Consider the following 23,557-nt stretch of genomic DNA (forward strand, 5'->3'; position numbering starts at 1 on the left):
TTAGAATATGCGTCTTTAATGTGTGCAATCAAATTATTTATATGAAACAAAACAAATTTAAATAAACAAACATACGAAGTGCCTAAACATCCAGTATTTCCTTCGAAAATAAAGCTTCTTGCAAAAAACAAATCAGGAAGTAGAGAAATATATAAAGTAGTGAATAATGTTACTGTAGTTCCTACATCACAATTGAAATATTCCCGTGAAGGATGCTGTTTTCCTACTTCAAAATGGGCAAATTATTATAGTCTGCCATTCATGATTTTGAAAGACCCAACTCTACTATGGTTTCAGTACCAAATTTTACATAGGATTATACCAACAAATTCGAATTTTATATAAAATAAAGTATATTGCATCCAGTACTTGTATCTTTTGTAATCAGCAACCAGAAACATTGCAACACCTTTTTTATGATTGCCCTAAAGTCAGTGAACTTTAGAAAACTATAGAACAATGGTTACAGCAAAAAGACGAATATATTCAGCTTGATAAAAGTATGGTTCTATTCGGCAGCATACATACAAATCATAAATTTGTGAATTGGCTTATTGTCAATGTAAAACATTATATACATGTATATAGAACAAAACTTCAAAAGAATATACTTCATATAACTGGAATTAAAAATGTAATTACAGATAAATTACAAATAGAGAAATACATACTCTGTAAAAACTGTTCACAAAGAGTTTGATGAAAACTGGGCACCTTGGCAAAGATGTCTAGAAAATTAAACTTAGCCTTAATAGTTAAAAATAACTCCAATATTAGACACATACTGTTGGTGTTTTTATGGGGTATTTTGTAACCTAAAAGCCAATAACGTATGTTTTCTATATTTGGAAATATGGATTTTTCTTTTCTTCTTTTCTCTCTGTCTATCTGTTTAATTTCTCTTTTATTATATATTTATTCAGTCATTAAAATTTTGTGCTCCAAATCTGTTTCAATTAACTAGTAATTTTACTGAATGCACTTTATATTTATGTATCTACTATAAGATAATGATTTCAGGTCCCCAACCCTGACATTATCAATACATAAATATCTGAGGCAATAAATATATTTTAACCCCCCCCCCCCCAAAAAAAAACCCAAACCCAAACAAACAAAAAAACCCAAACAAAATATGTCTGACGCAATATAACTGTACATAAAATGTGTTGAGTGCGTCGTTGAATAAAACATTTCTTTCTTTCTTTCTTTCTTTAATTGCTTAAGTTGACGCGGGTGCCCTTTTATCAAGATACAATCTCCTCCCTGGAAAAAACCCTGCATCTCTGCCAAAGAAGAATAATGCAAACTATATTGAAGACAATATATAGCAAGATCCAAGGGCCATATTATTTGTGAAAGAGCTTTTTCCATTTATTGGTTTAATTACAGACAATAAATCACATCCACTGATGGTTTTATTAGTTTACATGAAACGCTCACGATATTATCGATGGAAACCATTTCTCATTAATAACTTATTGATGAACATGTAGGATGAAAAACACGAACAAAACATGCTTTTCAATACAAAACTGTTTTATTACTTTAATAACTGGTAAACACAACTTGCCCTGTGTAATATAAAAGCGTATGAAACAGGTGTGGTACGCACTGCAACAAAATGAGATACATGTGTGCATCAAGCGATGGTAGATGTATACATATACATGTATTTAATGGATGTAATAACACAACCAGCATTAATAATACAAAAACCTGTCAGGGCCATGGATAAATGAACAGCTATTGTAATAACTACAAGTACCGTACGGTACTGACTAAAGAGAAAAGTGATATTACTGGCAGAGTGGATAAGCAACTGGATTTCAGGCCTCAGAAAATTGCGAGAACAATAACTTATAGAGAAAATTTCATGATTTTTGTCAAATATGATTTATATCTCATCAAGTGAAGTTTGCAATCATATTTCACAAGTTGCGCTTGCACGAGTGTGATATGATTGCAAACTTAATGAGATGAGATATAAATCATATTTGACAAAAAAAACCATGAAATTTTCTATTTATTATATAACTTTTGGCAATTTACCTTTATTTTTAAAATGCCAGCAGCAAAATAGTTCTGGCTTTCTTACAGTTAAGATAACACTTTCTACAGTGACGATAACACATTTTAGAGAGAAATAGTGAAATTTTCACTCTAAAATATGTTATCGTCACTGAGTGACTGATAACACTTTTATTTCACTGATATTTGAAGATATTTCACTAAATGTTATATAATCAATTTGAGCATTGCTCATGTATATCTTCTTCTTTTTTTTTACATTAAATTTAGGACACCAAAAAAAAGTCTTCACCAAGAAAGGAGCTCACCTTCACTCACCTAGAAAGTTTGAGGAGAATGGCAAATTGCTTGCTGTGCAATAAAGTTTTAATACATTTGATTTGAAACCTCCTGTGATTGCTCACCTAGCGCCATTTCAGGAGTGATCTTCAGCTCACCTTGATTGCTCACCTAGCACCATTTCAGGAGAGTGATCTTCAGCTCTCCTTGATTTCACCTAGCTCCATTTCAGGAGTGATCTTTAGCTCACCTTGATTGCTCGCCTAGCCCCATTAGAGAGTGATCTTCAGCTCGCCTTGATTGCTCGCCTATCACCATTTCAGGAGTGATCTTCAGCTCACCTTGATTGCTCGCCTAGCACCATTTCAGGGGAGTGATCTTCAGCTCACCTTGTTTGCTCGCCTAGCTCCATTTCAAGAGAGTGATCTTTAGCTTGCTTAGCACCATTTCAGGGGAGTGATCTTCAGCTCGCCTTGATTGCTCACCTAGCACCATTTCTGGGGAGTGATCTTCAGCTCGCCTTGATTTTCCTTATGGAGAAGACTGATATAATGTATATGGACATAATGCAGAAAGGAAATAGGTCACCTGAGTTACAGCGAACCATCTCTACACCGGACACCCTCGGGACCAAGAGGGATCCGGTTCAGAGAGGTTAAGTTCTGTCCTGATTTTTAAAAAGGGACTCTATAAAGCGTCCGGTTTTGAGGGAATTCCAGTTTACAGAGGGTCCGGTCTTGAGAGGTTTTACTGTATTTTTTCACAACTCATAACTGGGAAACACAATTATTCAATTCTCAAATGCCTGGCTAGGGACGTTCGAAGCTACCTTAGTTCTATGATATCATAAAACCATTGTAGGCTATGATGTTTTGTTTTGTTTAACGATACCACAAGAGCACAATGATTACAATTACAGGGATTGATCCAGGTGTTCTGGAGGTCCAACATATGTGTAGGCCCATTCCCAAAACAATGTGACACTGAAAATTCCCAATTTCTGTATTAAACATTCCCAATATATATATATATATATATATATATATATATATATATATATATATATATATATATATATATATATATATATATATATATATATATATATATATATATATATATATATATATATATAGAGAGAGAGAGAGAGAGAGAGAGAGAGAGAGAGAGAGAGAGAGAGAGAGAGAGAGAGACAGAGACAGAGAGAAAGAGAGAGGGAGGATTCATCATGAGTGTTTTTTTAATGCGGAAAATATCAATCAGAATTTGTTAAAGCTATATTTTTATCTTTGTATAGTGGACAAAAAAACCCTTACATTTTCATTCTCAAGTGGTTGGCATAGCCCCATCTCCCCCTACCTTCCCCCCAGTCCCTTGGTTTCTACAGGCCTGAAACCTCATTGTTAAGGTACAGTCAGCATGTTTTAGTAACAACTAAACAGGTTACCAACATCCCACCCTCAGTGTCAATATTGTAAACACTGCATTTGAAAATAAAGTGGATGGTCTATTGTAAATAGTTGAATATTAACCATATACACGTACTTGACACTGGGGCATTATAAACATCGCAACAGGGTAAACACATGATTTCTAGTTGGCACACACTAATAAAAGGTGAAATATAAAGCAACATCACAAACATATACTGCTTTTGACCGAGTTATGTCATAAATTATTTAAATACCGTATATCCTTCAATACAAATCCTCCTGTACAAACATGGAATAAGTAATGAACATTTTAACTGTGCATTGTGGGTCACATTTATAAAAGGTATACAGGCTGTGTATTTAGCACATACTAACTGTGGGTCACATTTATAAAAGGTATACAGGCTGTGTATTTATCACATACTAACTGTGGGTCACATTTATAAAAGGTATACAGGCTGTGTATTTATCACATACTAACAGGGCTAGCTCTGTGTGAGCAGATAATATCGCCAAATTATCTACTAAACTTCAAAACCTGCAGAAACCCACCATTATTTTCCAACAAATGTATCGATTATAACTACATAAAATTATTTTACCAAATTAAAATAAAATTTGCCAGTTGTGTTTAAAATTCGAAATTGGTGAATTAAATTGGCGAGTGACAGAACACTAGTCTTGAATAATACTATTGATGCTGTCATAAATGTGAACACCGACAGGACGTAACTGTGTACACCAACAGGATGTAAATGTGAACACCGACAGGACATAAATGTGAACACCAACAGGACGTAACTGTGAACACCGACAGGATGTAAATGTGAACACCGACAGGATGCAAATGTGAACACCAACAGGATGTAAATGTGAACACCTACAGGACATAACTGTCAACACCGACAGGACGTAAATGTGAACAATGACAGGATGTAAATTTGAACACCGACAGGATGTAAATGTGAACACCGACAGGATGTAATTGTGAACACCGACAGGACATAAATGTGAACACCAACAGGATGTAAATGTGAACACCGACAGACGTAAATGAGAACACTGACAGACATAAATGTGAACACCGACAAGATATAAATGAGAACACCGACAGACGTAAATGTGAACACTGACAGATGTAAATGTGAACACTGACAGGACGTAAATGTGAACACAGACAGACGTAAATGTGAACACTGACAGACGTAAATGTGAACACCGACAGGATGTAAATGTGAACACCGACAGACGTAAATGTGAACACTGACAGGACGTAAATGTGAACAAGGACAGGACAGAAATGTGAACACCGACAGGACGTAAATGTGAACACTGTCAGGACGTAAATGTGAACATGGACAAGATAGGAACATGGACAGAACATAAATGTGAACACCGACAGGACATAACTGTGTACACCGACAGGATGTAAATGTGAACACTGACAGGATGTAAATGTGAACACCGACAGGACATAAATGTGAACAACAGGACATAACTGTGAACACCGACAGAATGTAAATGTGAACACTGACAAGATGCAAATGTGAACACCGACAGGATATAATTGTGAACAACGACAGACATAAATGTGAACATCGACAGACGTAAATGAGAACACCGACAGACGTAAATGAGAACAACAACAGACATGGACTGGACGTAGTAAAAGCTCATTTTTCAGGGTGTCTGATTTACAGAGTCTTTGTTTATACTGAGATTTAAGAAGGAGCCATGAAAAACATCTGGTTTTGAGGAAATTCCACTTTACAGAGGTTTTACAGTATATTATTTAGGCATTGAATTTGGGAATATTTTTTTTCGGATTCTGCCAAAATCATAAATTTGGGATTTGTTGACACACTGAATCTTGCTAAATTCACAGCCTAAAATGAATGTTAATGATACAGTGTAGTCTTGTAATATATTGTGATGAAAACAAAAATATCATCCCTGATTGACAGTATTTAGAAGAAGACTTGTAACAAACAAACTAAATAAATGTATGTTCAGCCCTCTATGATAACTTTTCCATCTAGGAGCCAGATGGTACCTACTTGTATTTATATATACAGTCAAACCTGTCTTAATCGGTCACAAAAGGGAGTAAATAAAAGTGGCTGCTAAAGACAGGTGACCGCTGATTACAGGTTGCCACATATATATTCTCGAAAACATTTGTTGTTGTTTCTTGTTTTACCGTCTGTTCTGCTAATCAACGGATGTGCTTCACAGAAAAAAAGAAGCAAATGGAATGTATTAAATTAACCGTTCTCAACAAGTTTGTTTTCTTTTTCCATTTAATTATTTAATTCCTACTTCATGCAGTGCATTGTCATAGTGAGTGAATCGCCAAATGTCAAGCGTGGCCTGCCCAGAGGCAATTAGATGCATTGCAGACTCAGACTTTCTCAACTGATACACAGTCGAGATGTCGGGACTGAATGGGTACTATAGTATTTCTGAAGGTGTGAAGATCGATTATTTGCGGCACCTTATCAGTGTTGTAAAATATAGTAAACATTTAATATGGCCGCTTAATACAGGTATTTTAGCAATTTGGGATCCAATTTAGGTGGCCGCTGGCCACGTTAGACAGGTGACCACTTATTGCAGGTGCATTTACGTTATAAATCGTTTGGGAGGGGAAAAAGTGGCCGCTTAAGGCAGGTGACCGCTGAATACAGGAAGCCGCTAGAACAGGTTTGACTGTATATATATATATATATATACAGAGAAAGAGAGAGAGAGAGAGAGAGAGAGAGAGAGAGAGAGAGAGAGAGAGAGAGAGAGAGAGAGAGAGAGAGAGAGAGACAGACAGAGAGAAAGACAGAGACAGAGAGACACACACACACACACACAGACACAGACAGATAGACAGAGAGAGTAGTGAGTGAGAGACAGAGAGAGACAGACCCCTATGAAAAGCACTGATGTGAAGTGATACTATTACAAATCATAGTCTTCAGCAGAAGTTCTTCTGTAACACTGGAGTATTTACGGTAAGTTTACACAATAGGCCCATATATAACCATCAACACTACATGTGACGGACCTCCTGTGATATACAGAATGTTGACATTTATATGATCGCTGCTCTCTACATGAACATCAGTATATGAGCGGTCACATGGGAAACCTACAACTTGGCCATTTTTTCTAGTTTTTTGTTTTGTTTTGTTTGTTGCAAATAATGGGTAATAATCTTGAAAAACTAAATCTCACTAAATCTAAATCTGTAAAAATACAGATTCAATAATGTCACTTTTTCAATGACATCAACTTTTACTCGGTTTCTAATATGATGCTAAGTTGTAGATTTCCAAGTGTAATACAGCTCATATTACACCCCAACACAACATCGGCTATTGGGTCAGCTACAACTTAACATAAAATCATTAACATTTAACTGAGGGCAACATGTAGCCCAGTGGTAAAGTGTTTGCCTGGTGGCTGGCTGGCCGGATGGACAGACAGACAGATGGTCAGATTGATGGATGGAAGAATACATCGATGAATAGGTGGATAGATGAATGAATAGATGGATGTGTGGGGTGGTTTTGGATGGACAGATGGATGAATGGATGAATAGATGGATAGACAGATGGAAGAATAGAATGATGCATGGGTGACTGGATGGATGAATATATGGATGTATAATATATAAATGGATACACAATGGGATGGAAAGAAATGTTTTATTTAACGACACACTCAACACATTTTATTTACGGTTATATGGCATCAGACATATGGTTAAGGACCACACAGATTTTGAGAGGCAACCCGCTGTCGCCACTACATGGGCTACTCTTCCGATTAGCAGCAAGGGATCTTTTATTTGCACTTCCCACAGGCAGGATAGCACAAACCATGGCCTTTGTTGAACCAGTTATGGATCACTGGTCGGTGCAAGTGGTTTACACCTACCCATTGAGCCTTGCGGAGCACTCACTCAGGGTTTGGAGTCGGTATCTAGATTAAAAATCCCATGCCTCGACTGGGATCCGAACCCAGTACCTACCAGCCTGTAGACCGATGGCCTGCCACGACGCCACCGAGGCCGGTACAATGGGATGGATGAATATATAAATGGATACACAATGTGATGGATGGGTGTGTGGCTGCTTTGCAGGTGAATGGATGGATTGATGAGAGATGGCAGTAAAATACATGAATGATTGGATGGATGGATGGATGGATGGATGGATGAATGAATGGTTGGATGGATGGATGGATGGGTGAATGGATGGATGGATGGATGCATTAATGGATGATTGGATGAATGGATGGATGGTTGGATTGAAAGATGGAAGGGTGGATGGATGGATGGAAGGGTGGATGGATGGATGGATGGATGGATGGATGGATGGATGGATGGATGGATGGATGAACAGATGGATGGATGAATAAATGTATCAATGCATGAACAGATGAAAATGGACAGACCCATAGATTAATCCAAAACTTAAAACTTTACACCGACACTGATGACAGTTGACAGTTTGCTACCATCCCAACTTGGTGATAATCACCGGATATAGTACTGATCAGATACAAAAGAGTGAAACATTAAACCTGTAAAATACAACAGATGAATGAAAGGTATTTACAAAATCCATTGACATCATTACATGAGAAAGACATGGTTTTGTTGCAACACCACGTAGCACAAAGTGGATATAACATTCTGTCTGTCCAGGACAGTGGGTTAGTTGTTAGTTGGTTAGTGAGAGAAGAGGGTGTAGTGGCCTTACACCTACCCATTGAGTCTTTAAGAACTCGCTCTGGGTTGGAGCCGGTACTGGGCTGCGAACCCTGTACCTACCAGCCTGTAATCTGATGGCTTAACCACTGTGTCACCGAGGCCAGTTAATGGGCAAAGATTGCGTTTTGATGGAAACTTCATAGCCATATTGTTGAGTTGTTCTAATATCTGGACATTGTCATGTATCTCGTTTTACAACCCCTGCGCGTGCTGCAACTTCACCGTGGTGCAGGGGTGTAACATCCTCTTTGAGAATGGCCAATATAGCACAAAATTGAAGTTTTGAGTAAAAATCAGTATCTATTTGTGATGGTTGTGTTTTTGCACAGTTTTTTTTACACTGTGTTTTTGTTTGGATCTTGAATTTTTATATTGATGTTGATCATCACTTTGTTTGTATGCATTACCATGGTTTGACACCCAATGGCCGATGTGTTTTTCGTGCTGGGGTGTCTTTAAACATTCATTCATTCATTCGTTTTACAAATGAAATCTTCATACACTGAATAATAAAACATATTAATAATACAGACCAACATAACAAGCAGCAAACATCGTTCAGCTGTTACCACAAACCTAATTCTTGACACTGCTGCCCGCAAGCAATAACTCTTATCTTATAAATATCACAGACCATTCCAGGCCAATTTAATAAAAGATTAGTGTATTTTCACAGACCATTCCAGGCAGATTTAATAAGAGATTATTACATGAGCACGTGTGAGATACATGTGTTTATGCACCACCGAGCTGTCAAATGTATTCTAGACTAATATATTAGAGCAATATGGTAAACACCAAACAGCCGTAGTTTAAAATGGGAAGTGGTGTCGTTAAACACACATTCCTTTCCTTATCATACCATATAAACCAAATAGTCGTAGACTAAAGTGTGCTGTGGTCTTGTGAACCACCTCACTGGCTGGGTTTTTTCTCTCGTTCCAACCAGTGCACCACAACTAGTCAAAAGCTGTAGTATGTGCTTTCCTGTCTGTGGGAAAGTACATATAAAAGATCCCTTGCTGTATTAGGGAAAATGTAGCGGGTTTCTTCTGAAGACTGAGTGAGAATTACCAAATGTTTGACACCCGCTTACCCATTGATTAATTACATAAATGTGCTCTAGTGGTGTCGTTAAACCTAACAAACTTTAACTCATTATACTAATAGAGTTACATGCCAATTCATGGGGTCCCTTTTGACACAAACGGACTATATCTTGAACTTAGAAATCGAAGCTTTTCACACCAACACAAATACATGTACCACTGAACAATGACACAAAATAAAAGTTTATCGATCACACTTTTCTGAGCCAGTTGTTAACTAGTAACGCCAGCATCAAAAGCTAATTATTCAGTAGCAATGGTGTCTAAAGCTTAATTGGTTGTTAAAACACGCGAACAACATCAGCACCGTATCAGTTACTGCATGTTGCATCCATTCACAGCACAATACAGCGGAAGTAGAACGGTTCTTGTTTGGGGTTTTTCATCGTTTTTTGTTTTTAATCAATAGTGCTAAGTAATTATTAGGAAGTTGACTGATGTCACGTCCATTTTTTACAATTTCTGTTAAAGATAGACGTTAAGTAATTATTGAAGCCCCCTGAAAATAGAACCTTTTCAATTATTATGCATGTAAATGATGTCCTAAATGAAACTTGTGTCATGTAAAACAAGGTTTTTGTGAGTGACGTGCAGATGAAACAATTGCTCTCACAGGTTCCATATGAGAGGCCTGCATTTACACATTTCACAGGGCCACGTTTCACGAAGCGATCTTAGCGCTAAGATCACCGTAAGTGTATAACTACCGTATGCGCCTAAGGTGATCTTAGTGCTAAGATTGCTTCATGGAATAGGGTCCAAGTCTACAAGCCAACAGCTGACGCAGTATGCGCATTGCAACTGGCAAAATCAAATCCAAAATTCTTATACATAAAATATTCCTTGCTTCTATGATTTTAAAAAGATCTTATTTATTATGATTGTTAAAATGTACAACTTTAGTATATAACAAAAACAAAAAAAGAAAGAAGAAAGAAAAAGTGATATCATCAAAAATAGAACTAAAAGGTGAAAATGAAATTATAGACAGTTATAATCACTCCGAATGTCATGACCGGCCTCGGTGGCGTCGTGGTTAGGCCATCGGTCTACAGGCTGGTAGGTACTGGGTTCGGATCCCAGTCGAGGCATGGGATTTTTAATCCAGATACCGACTCCAAACCCTGAGTGAGTGCTCTGCAAGGCTCAATGGGAAGGTGTAAACCACTTGCACCGACCAGTGATCCATAACTGGTTCAACAAAGGCCATGGTTTGTGCTATCCTGCCCGTGGGAAGCGCAAATAAAAGATCCCTTGCTGCTAATCGGAAGAGTAGCCCATGTAGTGGCGACAGCGGGTTTCCTCTCACTATCTGTGTGGTCCTTAACCATATGTCTGATGCCATATAACCGTAAAATAATGTGTTGAGTGTGTCGTTAAATAAAACATTTCTTTCTTTCTTTTTTTCCGAATGTCATGTGGTCTTCACAAAGTAATAGTGAAGCCTAAGAACGATGCAATTCCATTGGTTTATATTAAATATCCAGGCACTAGCGGACTCAGGATTTTTCATTCTATATACCCAGCAAACATTTATTAAATAGGTAGCGAAAAATCACCAGCATCTTTGAAAAGAAAAAATATGGATAGGCTGTTTAATTTTGCTGATCTTTTCACCATGTAAGTAATGTAAAATACTTTATTTTTGTGTTTTTTGCATCTGAATCAAATTCATGAAGATAAATTCAACACAAAATTAAAAACTGATGAAAATTGGACATGAAAAAAACTAAAGAAAAAAAAAGGTTCAAACAGACTCGAGACGTTGTTAGTTTCTGCTACACGGGACTATAGTAGTAACAATGCAACACATATAACTTTATATCAAGAAGAAATATCAAATTACAGACAGTATATTACATGATAATAAACAATACAAAGTTTTGTATGGCTTTCTTTCACAGGTGTAAAGCGACACACGTGTTTAAGACATGAAAGTAAACATCACAGTATGTTAAAATATGGAAGTTTAAACAAATAGGTGTTGGTCTTGTACAGCGATACTATACTCGCACATGTAGTTCGTATTGGGCCTTCACACTAAAGGTTTTATTTGCCTGATGGTCAATCCTATACCGTACTGAACAAGTAATTTGACAGTAATAAATATTGTTGAAATCAAACATGCGCCATCATTGCGCCTTCAAGTTTTGTTTTGTTTTCGGGTTCAGTTTTTATAACAAGTTTGATGATTACGAAAAAGAGCACGGCGTAGCCTAAGCATCTTGCGTAATTTTACAATAACCGCCAAAATTGTTAACATCAGAATCGGTACTTCATTTTTTTTTATTGGGCATGGGAATTCAAGAAAATACATGTAAATGCCCGACTCATTTTCATTAAATCGCAAAAATGTGACATTAAATTTGACAGTAATTTACAAAATAAGGTATAATCATAATCACACCCATTGATCAGGTCTCCCCCACCCCCCACTTCCAACCAGTTTGGGAAAACAGGTTGCTTGCACAAATATACAAAATTCTATTTCATTAGGAAAAGTCAATTTAATGCACCAAATTATTCTTTATTAGACATGTAAGTGATAAGGAATATCATTAAGAACTGGCCTGGACACTAAATCGTCTAAAGAAATGACACATTAGCATAACTTATGATCTTAGTATGATCAACGTCATCCTAATCGGCCACACGTTCGGCCATATTTTGTGAAAAAATCAATGTTTAACAAACGGGCTATAACCTGAACAAATATTTGGGAGATTAGCGTGTGTCAAGTGTACCTGAAAATAGGAGATTTACTCCAATCAATAGCTAACGCTCATCTTAGGCCAAAATATCCAAACCACTGGTTTAGTCGTTAGTTATAATCATCCACTAAATTTGTCACATTCTGCCTGGAAACATCTTTCACAGTTAATTCTGCATGAATAGCTCTAAAACTGCACCAGAACTAATCACTTGGTGAGGGAAGGGGGGAGTGACAAAAGGCATTGCAATTATTACACGACTTACTGTCACCAGAAATCCAAAAATCTCGTTCCACATGGATGTCATTAATGGGTGTCTGCTGGCGATTTTTTCACTGCTTTTTTAATAATTGTTTGCAGGGATAGATTAACAAACAATACATGCTTAAATTTCTACATTTAGTATTTTTACATAATTTGTGACTGTTGATAACTCTGATATGTTTAAAAGCTTGTCCCTGATTGGTTAATATTAGCTGGTTAATGGGACACACCCGTCATTCCCACCCCACCATCCTCACCTTACCGCACCACGATCCCCAACGAACTGCCCCACCATCACCACCCCACCATTCCTAACCCACTGCCCCATCATTTCCACCCCACCATCCGCACCATGATCTCCACCCCATCCCACTGCACCACCATCCCTATCCACCCCACTGTCCCAACATCCCCACCCCACCATTCAAACCATCCCCACCCCACTGCCCTACCATCCCCACCCCACTGCACCATTAGGTATGAGCCTGATCTCAGACTGCAGAATTTCAAGTTTTACAGGAAAGACTTTTTTTTAGATCCATGTTTTATTGAGCCTATCAAACACTATTGTCTGGTAATCATAGAAATGAGGCGGGGGTTTATGTTACATTATGATAATGTGTAAGTGTCCTGTCCCTTCTGTTGTCTGCTAATCATGATAATGGGTAACGGATATTCAGTTCCGCGAGTTTGCCGACACATTACCGATACTCTACTGGAAACGATTTTACCCGAGATAATCATGATTATTTGTCTCTTCAACCGATGTTTGAAAGGTCATGTTATTTCTGAGAATAACTAGTTCATTATCACGTTATTTGCTCTGAAAGTTTCAAATATATTTAAAAAACAAACCTTGCTATTTAAAGGTCCATGACTTTGTTATAAAAATAAACATTTAAAGATATAAATTAACCATTCATTGCTTTCACTTTTACTTTTGCTTATTTCCAAATAATGTAATTAATAAGTAATTATCTGATGTCTGTCTGTCTGTCTGTCTGTCTGTCTCTCTCCCCCTCTCTCCCTCCCTCCCTCCCTCCCTCCCTCAATGTGTTTCTGCTTGTTTGCAAATATCAAATTATTATTTTTGTCATCTTGGCCACAAATGAAGCATTTTGATATCCAATAGCCGATGATTAATAAATCAACAGTGTTTGAGATTAACGGTATCCCGATATCCAGGAATTTAATTTTGGATACCAGACTTCAAGAACCCAGTATCCCACTGGGATGCCATATAATGTTGTTTGGTGTTTTTTAATCCTGTGTTTTCAGTTTTCATTTACTGGTAAGTTAAGTAAAAGTATTTCGAGCTCGTAGCCAGTCTAATGCTATGCCATAACAATTACACCCCCCCCCCCCCCCCCACTTCAACTTGTACCCAGCAAAAGACTGGGAACCACTAAGTCGCTATTGTTCTTGTTGGATGTTTTCTCACTTCAAATTTATTTGAGGTATTGATTCCACATCTGCAGAAAATTGATACAGGTAGGTTTATCATCAGTAAGGTCAGAAACACTTACAGATTACTGCTAAATATTAATTTATGTCAATATTACTCAAAAATAGATGCAGCAAATCTTTTTGCTGATTCCCTTTGATTGCGAATATCACAAATTCCGCGATTTTGATTGCGGCGTAGCAACAGACTGGGAGCGAGAACACTGTCGTCCAAGTTTGTTACGATGTTATTTATGAATTTCATTTAAGTGGGATACTAAATTCTCAGGTGGGATACCAGATTTGGAAATGTTAGTATCCAACTGGGATACTGCCCCAAAATGTTTAATCTTCAACACTGATCAATGTGCTCTAGTGGTGTATTTTGAGCCCTGCTGCATTTTGCTGCAATATATACATACATGTTGTACATGTATAGATCTACACTAACTCAAAGCATCTAAATCAGTGTTGAAAACACCACACATCTACCTGCAAACATGCACGTCGAAATGACAAAACGCAGATGCACATATACAAGCAGATATTTGAACAACATGTATGCAAACTATGCATGTTCATGCAGTTCTTCTTCCAACCACACCATGGTGATTACAGATACGGTAATTTAATCCTGGCTAATCCAATAAGCGAAACATGGGAACTTGTGAGAGATGGACTGGCTAAGACCATAATATGCATATTCTATTTCTTATTACTTTGTTTGGTTTGTTTAACGACACCACTATAGCACACCCATTTATTAATCATCCACTATTGGATATGAAACATAATTTGATAATTTTAACATACAGTCTCAGTAAGAAAACCCGCTACATTTTTCTATTAGCTGCAAGAGATCTTTTATATGCACCATCCCACAGACAGGATAGTACATACCACGGCCTTTGATATACCAGTTGTGGTGCAGTGGTTGGAGCAAGAAATAGCCCAAATGAGCCCACCGAGGAGGATCGATCCCAAACTGACCACACATCAAGCGAGTGCTTTACCACTGGACTATGTCCCACTCCTCTATTTTTTTGTTGACCAAACTAAACAATATGAAGGTTGCACTGTCTGACAGAGCAGAAATCAGTTCTATTTGGTAATTATGCTTTTAATCTTTTGTAATATTTTAGTAAACAAAGGGTTTTGCCAGAGGGTACGGAGGGTAAAATGACATATACTAAAGTCTTAGAAATTACTATTTGAAACGTGATTCATTCTGTCACTGCTGGGACCTACTTTGTGTGTTGGTAATGACATTTATCAGATTATCATGAGCAACCTCCAAGTAATGACTTCAAGGTTAAGATTGAATTAGGTTAAACAGATAGTTTGCAAGTTGTCAAAATGAGTATGCAGCCTGCAAAAAGCATCCACTTTTCAGACCTGACAGGTGAAAATATAGAGGATTCGTCACGAGTATTTTTTAATATGGGAAAATATCAACCAAGTCTATGTTAATCGATATTTGTCGAGGTTCTGCCGAGAAAAATACCGATTAACTAGACGAGGTTGATATTTTACATATTAAAAAACACGAGTAGCAAATTCTATTTATCCTAAAACACTTCTAAAATAACATTTTAATTTTTTTTTTTAGTAAATCACAGTAATAAAGTCGCCGCCATCGATAATATGACGTCATCATGATTAGCACAGATTAGTTTGACGTCACGCATTTTAAACAAATCTTTGAAAACGTTACGTTCAGGTACACAGGTCTTGTTGGCTTGTAAGCAAATGACCCATCACCAGCAACACATTACCTAGAGACCTTGCAAATTTGCATACCATTATTAACCGGGTTAATAATGTTAAAATTACAAACAAAAATCACAGGTCATGTTTCAAGAGACAGATCTCTATGTATGCATGTGTGCATACGTACTTACACACATACATACGTATGATGAGTTCATCTTCTATTTAGTTTGCGATGCTATTTCAATCTGTGGTAGGTGCAGATATGTACCAGTAGATCTAACAGCATTGCATGGACTCCCATATCCAGGTGACATTTCATCTATATATAACAATTTAAATATCGACCAATTACACTTCGCCTTTTATAGCGTTATTCGGGAGCATACAAATTCTAAAAATATCGGGCGAGACTATTTATGCAATAAGCGAACTTGTTGGTCTATTTCAACATTAAAAAACAGGGGGAAAAGTGTAGTAATAAACTCTGGATTGTATACTAGTATAAACAGATTTTATGGCTATACCATCACGTTTTTTTTTCCATCTTGAAACAAGTTTTATATAAAATTTTATTATATTGAAATTAGTTTCTGGCATACTTCATAATTCACCTGAATCATTTCATATACCCTCAGAATAATCCCAAATGTTTTCAAATTCTTTTCAAATCACGGTCATAATTTTGCAAGTAACGTTTTGATTGGTTGAATAAAAGGTCAACTGGACATGAACTCCAATGGGGTGCTGTTAGATCCACAGGTAATAGTAATTAACCAGTGGAGCTAATTTTAATTAGATTGGGTCTAGAGAGGCAACGTATTTGGTTTTTAAATTTTGATTAGTGACAGTTGGTAATCAGTTGAAAACTGAGAAGTAACTAATACTTAATGTCTTAGAATTGTGTAGCAATCTCTGAAATTTGTGTAGCAAAAGAAAGAAAGAAATGTTTTATTTAACGACGCACACAACACATTTTATTTACGGTTATATGGCGCAGACATATGGTTAAGGACCACATAGATTTTGAAAGGAAACCCGCTGTCGCCACTACATGGGCTACTCTTTCCGATTAGCAGCAAGGGATCTTTTATTTGTGCTTCCCACAGGCAGGATAGCACAAACCATGGCCTTTGTTGAACCAGTTATGGATCACTGGTTGGTGCAAGTGGTTTACACCTACCCATTGAGCCTTGTGGAGCACTCACTCAGGGTTTGGAGTCGGTATCTGGATTAAAAATCCCCTGCCTCGACTGGGATCCGAACCCAGTACCTACCAGCCTGTAGACCGATGGAATAAACTTTTGATTTAACATTTAAAGAAGATACCTTTAACAATATGCCCATAAATGATTATAGGAAATAATTTTATCTACTGGTAGAAAATACTTTTTTATTGGAGAATCTTTATGTCATGTCATGTCATAGGGTTTTACGTGCACATTCAGAACAAGCTGTTGTAGCGCATGCCTGCCGGCTCCTCTGTCCATGACAGGAAAGGTTGGGGGAGGGGAGAAAAGGGACCGCCTGCTCTGGCAGGTGCAAGGGAGCACCAGCAGCCCGATCAAATCGGTAGCAGGCGGGTGGGGGTGGTGGTGGTGGGTGCGCAATTTTGATTGAGGAAATTTGGCGCAATTTTGAATGGTCGGTCGAAAAGGTAAATGGCCGAGATAATATAGGTTTTGGTATTAGTGAATTGAGAGTAGCTCGTTAATTATAGACCTCTACGATGCTGTGGTGTCTCCCTAGGTTGCCCATAGGGCCCTTATAAAGGGCCTGACTGCTTCTGGTCGTGGCATGACAACCCAGTGTCACCATGTATACGTTATCACCAGCTGCAAGTATTGGGGGTTTGGGTGGGGGAGGCCGATATTCTTTTGTTCAGCTTCCCCCGGGTGCATTGCAATTGTGTACTCGGAACCGATATTCTTTTGTCCGGTTCCTTATTAGAGCAGGAGAATCTTTATCACAGCTCGCATTATATAGCACCTTTAAATTGTTGTAAGATTGTGTAAATTTCTAATGTACTTATATTGAATTTATATTCAATAAATATGCTAGTCATACGTACTAATTTATGCTGCAATTCAAAATAATCAGTTAACTTGCAGTTTTAAATTAAAAGTTTGTTTAAGGGTAAATGAAATTGACACATATCGATCAAAATGTGTTATAGTCTGTTCCAATTAAGGTCACAAATCACCTCTTTACTGACATATTTAGTTTAATTTCAAGAGGAAACACCACCTTGTACATCAGTGAGAGCCCAAACAAGTAAATGCTAAATTAGGTAAAGTATCATTGAATGGGTATTTACACAATATTTACTTGTCAGTTTAGTATGTAAGAAATAATCGACGAAAATCATTTTTATTCTATTTACTATAGTAACCGATTCTCAATGCTAGTAACCGGTTCCCAAAAATAGTAAGCAGTTCCCAACACTAGTAACCAGTTCCCAACAATAGTAAGCACACTAGTAACCAGTTCCCAACATTAGTAAGCAGTTCCCAACACTAGTAACTAGTTCCCAACACTAGTAACCAGTTCCCAACATTAGTAAGCAGTTCCCAACACTAGTAACCAGTTCCCAACACTAGTAACCAGTTCCCAACACTAGTAATCGGTTCCCAACACTGACAAAATTAATGCCTCTTATCATTATTGTATGGTTAATGTTTGCTTTAAATGCTTATAAAACTATCAAATAATTATTTCATATGTGCAGCAGCATGACCCTTTCAGGAAGAAATATACAAAGCTAAGTGAAGAGAGATTATCTATACAAATATATCACTCTATTCCACTGGATTCATCATGTTGTCTTCCGTAACGCCATACCAAAATATTTCTTTCTGGCAGAAACCCCGAGTAGTTACACTACACCAAAAAATAATAATAAAAATAAAAATAAAGAAAAAAGAAAAACAAATGGAAAAAAAGAAAGAAAAAAAAGATATGAGACATGAAATATTTTTCTCTAGGTGTAGTAGTATTGGTATAAAGTGCTCCTACTGGCAGTAGCTAGTGGGAATTTCCCTATTAGCTCAGTTGGTAGAGCGCTGGACTCCTGCACTGAGAGTCTGTGGTTTGAATCACCTCAGTGGAGGTTGATTTTTCTGTTACATTTGGAGCCGACGTAGGGACTGGGTGTGTTCTTAACACGAGAATACAATTATAGCCCAGTCAGGACCTGTAACAGTTCAACTGCCCTTGGCCCATAGCTCCGGGACATAGCTTCACTTGAGGGGGTGTATGTAGCAGTATTGGTATAAAGTGCTCCTATTGGCAGTAGCTAGTGGGAATTTCCCTATTAGCTCAGTTGGTAGAGCGCTGGACTCTTGCACTGAGAGTTTGTGGTTCAAATCCCCTTGGTGGAGGTTGATTTTTCTGTTACACAGGTACTTTAGAACATGCATGCATGCACATAAACATTTTAACATTGCATACATACAATATGTACTTTAAAGGGCTGTTCTAGAATTGATTACATGGGGTGGAGCAGAAAGCATCGTAAACTTTACTAATTGTTTTATGACTGCTGGGCCTGTCACATTTCCTACTGTGAACAGCCCAATACATGGTTTAATTAAATCTGTGGTGCTAATAAAAGCAGACGCATGTTCAGCGGGAGGTTTCAGGGGTCTAAACTCACTCTGCTCTATGCAAATTGTTTTGTTTTCAAGGTACCCATAAACATTTTGCTAGGCAGTCTAGACTCCCAGGGCATAATGAGGTTTGGACTGGGGGGGGGGGGGGAGGGGGGGGTCGAACATGAACCAATTTTGCACTTTAAAAAAAAAAAAAATTTAGCCTCAGTGGTTCAAACCCCCACCCCCCCCCCACCCCCCGCTTAAGTCCATGCCCCCTGCACAATTTCCTCAAAAGTAATATTTAACAAATAATAATTAAAAAATTCTCCCCCTTCCCCTGTGTGATCAATTTTGGAACAGCCCTAATGTAAACAAAATGTGCCTCTTACCTATGGATTCTCCTATCATGAAGGTAACACAGAGAATAACCACAGTTATCATCTGGTTTCGAGCCAACATGTCTGTAGTAGCCGGCGGTCCTGTATGGCAGTGATGGGGTCTGACACTGGGAGTGTCCATCTCGTCTAGGGGGAAGCTCGCGCGGTTTGTTTCTCCAGCTGCACCAGGCTCCATGACGCTGCTACCACACTGGTCAGGTTCCACTCTACTCCCACTGCGACTTTCTGCTCCGCCCAAGACTCTGTCTCGGAAATCAATTTTCAACTCAGTTACTTCCAATAAGTCCGCATTATTAGCCAGTTCGAGTTCCGTTCCTCTCAAACCGTCCGCAGATTGGCTGTGCGCGCTGTCATTATCGCAGCGGCGGAGGATTCCACCGACGAGATCGCTTGTTGACAAGTTTCCGATTCTAAATTCGTGTGATTCCGTATCGTCGTTTGTAGGTTGCGTTACGTCGAGGAGTGATTGGTTTCTTCCCAGCAATTCATCGTCAGAATCGTCGTCTAGTGTCTGCGCGCTGTGCACGAGTTTCCGTCCGATGTCATCACGGCTCGGACACACATCAGAGTCTGATACAATATTTGATGAGTTCGAACATCTAAATCCACTACTTCCGTTTGACATGGCTGCCATTTTTAGCTTATGATCACATGACCTGTCATGTGACCGTCCGACACGATACCACACCCTTTTTTTTTCTCTTTTTTTTTGGGCAGTAAATTGTTCAAATAAATTTCGAATAAGTACAACAATAATAATAATAAATTATGTACCAATATTGTTGAATATTTCCCCCCAATGCCCAATGATAAGAACAGGAGCGTGTACCGGGGATTTGGTGGAACCCACCCCCCTAGCCCCCTGGCCCGAGTACTCTGACTCCACACACACACACACTCGCACACGCACACGCACACCGGCTCAAAACAATTTTTTTTTCTGAGAGTATATATAATTCGAAACCACCTACAAACTTCGCTTCTGGCTGTGAACACCCATTATAGACCCCCCCCCCCCCCCCCCGCACAAACTCCAGATGTAGGCCTATCATTCCCGTGGGCGTTATGTGTGTGTGTGTGTGTGTTAAAATGCAAATAGCTTTTTGAGATAATATAATTTAAATGTTTATATATTTCCAATAGTTTTGATATTGTCTTTATTAATATCAATTATTACTAACAGTTCATCAAGGACCGCAGAACTAGAAGAGAAGTATTTTAACTCCCCCTTGCTACTAATGAAAACAATGTAGCGGGTTTCCTCTCTCAGGTTAAAAGTCAAAATTATAAAATGTTTAACATCCAATAGCCGATGATTAATAATCAATGTGCTCTAGTGGTGTCATTAAACAAAACAAACTTCTGTATTGTACTGGATCATAATAGGCAGGCCTACTTGCGTCGGTTCAGGCAAGCAATACTCGATTAACAAGATTAATCAAAACATCACTAGATAGTATAAACATCACTAGATAGTATAAACATCACTAGATAGTATAATCAATTAACCAACTGCAAGCGGGCGGGAGTGGGTATGTGAGTTCATACCCCGGGCACGTGTGCAGCCATTTTAATAGGTTGGGGGTGGGGGCTCTAGACTGTGGTGAGCGACGTTTATAGGGAAGTCGAGTCATGCTCCCCAGGAAAATATTTTGAAAAGAAGAAAATTCGCTTAAGCAGTGGGAGTCGACACCCGAAATCACACCTACACGCGGTTCTGATCGTCATGTCATGTCATAGGGTTTTACGTGCACATTCAGAACAAGCTGTTGTAGCGCACGCCTGTCGTGGGCACAAGAGCCGGCCTTGGCCGGCTCCTCCGTCCATGACAGGAAAGGAGGGGTAGGGGAGAGGAGGGACCGCCTGCACTGGCAGGTGCAAGGGAGCACCAGCAGCCCGATCAAATCGGTAGCAGGCGGGTGGGGTGGTGGTGGTGCTATGGAATTTGAATGGAGCAGTTAAATGCCAAAGAGAAAAGGGTGCGCAATTTTGATTGAGGGAATTTGGCGCAATTTTGAACAGTCGGTCGAAAGGTAAATGGCAGAGCTAATATAGGTTTCGATATTAGTGAATCGAGAGTAGCTCGTTAATTTTAGACCTTTACGATGCTGTGGGGTCTCCCTAGGTTGCCCATAGGGCCCTTATAAAGGGCCTGACCGCTTCTGGTCGAGGCATCACCAAGTACCACGTTATTACCAGCAGCAAGTATTGGGGGTTTGGGTGGGGGAGGCCGATATTCTTTTGTTCAGCTTCCCCCGGGTGCATTGCAATTGTGTACTCGGAACGGTATTCTTTTGTCCGGTTCCTTATTAGAGTACGTGCTGGACCATTAAATGGGGGCGGGTGCATTGTTATCATTAGTCAATGCACCCTGTGTACTGATGCAGTGAGCGTGTAGTCTGTGTGTGAATCCTAGTTTTGTGTTACGGTTGTACCTATTGTCTTAAGTCCCTATTCTAGTGAGTTCAACGGTCATTCATAACCACCCATCCCCCTCCGTCCTTGTATAGCATTGAATACAATGACGGAGGGGGGAGTTAAACTAGCCTAGCTATTTAATTTGAAGGGTTAAACCCTTATAGTGTAGGTATTGGTTTAAAAGCCTAGTGCTTGGCATACGTAACTTTATTACCAATGCAATAAAACTAAACTAACGGTGGCAAGTAGCAATTGTATACATATATGCACCGATCTAGGTACTTAGTTTGAAGAATTTTGATTCCCGCCCCCTAAATATAGGATTTTAGTAGGCTTACTTGGTTTGTCTTCAGGTTATCTGGATAGTTGGGTATCGGTTTTCCTGCATGTCTTTGCTTCTGGAACCCTAGTTGACTTACCTTAGTTAGCTAGGATGGAATGCATCAGTAATAAAAAAACAACAAAAACAAAAAAACATGGTGCGGGTGCAAAGACAAATTCGTTCAGTTTATTTACAGTTAGGTGTAGTGGGGTTCTTGATCCGTGATTGGCTGGATTGGACCAATGAGAGTGCTGCAAAAAAATAGGTGATAATTAGTGGTGTCCTATCTTGGTTGATTATCTAACGATGTTGATTGGCTGGTTAATTAGCCAATTGGGTTACTGCGACTTCGATCCTGTCTTAGTGAGAAAGAAAGAAAGAAAGAAAGAAAGGAAAAAACACAAAAAACACACAACAACAACAACAACAACAACAAATAATAATAATAATAATGTGTCGTTAGCGGGTGGTGTATGCCAGTTGTCAATCACGAGCTTCAGAACATGAACATATTTACAGTAGAATAATATGGTTATCGTGAGTAGTAGGGGGGCCTGCCGGGCCCCATGACCTACTTTCCGTGACCTTGACCCACTTTCCGTGACCTTGATGACGTCACGGACTACTGTGCCGTGTGCAACGTCCTACTGGCCCTGACCTACTTAGTCTAATCCTGACCTATTTAGCCCGACCCCGATCCGTCGTACTTAGCAACGCCCGTGCTATCCTGTCTGTAGGATCCCTTGCTACTAATGGGAAAGTGCAGGGGGGTTTTCCTCTCTAAAACTGTCAGAAGTATGTTTCACATCCAATAGCCAATGATTCATAAATCGAGTGCTCTAGTGGTGTCGTTAACCTACCACTTCTAAGGACTCTGCCCGACGCGAGGTAGTGTATTTATTTTTAGCGCCCTGAATGATGAATGGTTATCACTGTTTACATCCGGGAAGCGGTGGTATCTTGTGTTGGCAGTCTCTAAATAAAATACTCTTCGGAACTAGAAGTTACATTCTTAAAGACGTGAAATAAGAAATGATTTAAATAGGTGTAAAATAGAATTGTCGTCCCACTATGTCTC

General features: G+C 38.7%; 1 protein-coding gene across 1 annotated transcript in view; it reads right to left on the bottom strand.

The window, feature by feature from the left end:
* Window positions 1–20,603, bottom strand: part of LOC121385411 (zinc transporter 2-like) — a 53,394-nt gene extending 32,791 nt beyond the window's left edge. The window contains exon 1 of the mRNA XM_041516082.1: window positions 19,731–20,603. Within this exon, the coding sequence (XP_041372016.1) occupies window positions 19,731–20,373 (643 nt within the window). The 5' untranslated portion in view covers window positions 20,374–20,603. The remainder of the gene's footprint in view (window positions 1–19,730) is intronic.
* Between the last annotated feature and the right edge of the window lie 2,954 nt (window positions 20,604–23,557).

This window comes from Gigantopelta aegis, chromosome 11 (assembly GCF_016097555.1).
Source record: "Gigantopelta aegis isolate Gae_Host chromosome 11, Gae_host_genome, whole genome shotgun sequence".
NCBI classification, from domain to species: Eukaryota; Metazoa; Mollusca; class Gastropoda; order Neomphalida; family Peltospiridae; genus Gigantopelta; species Gigantopelta aegis.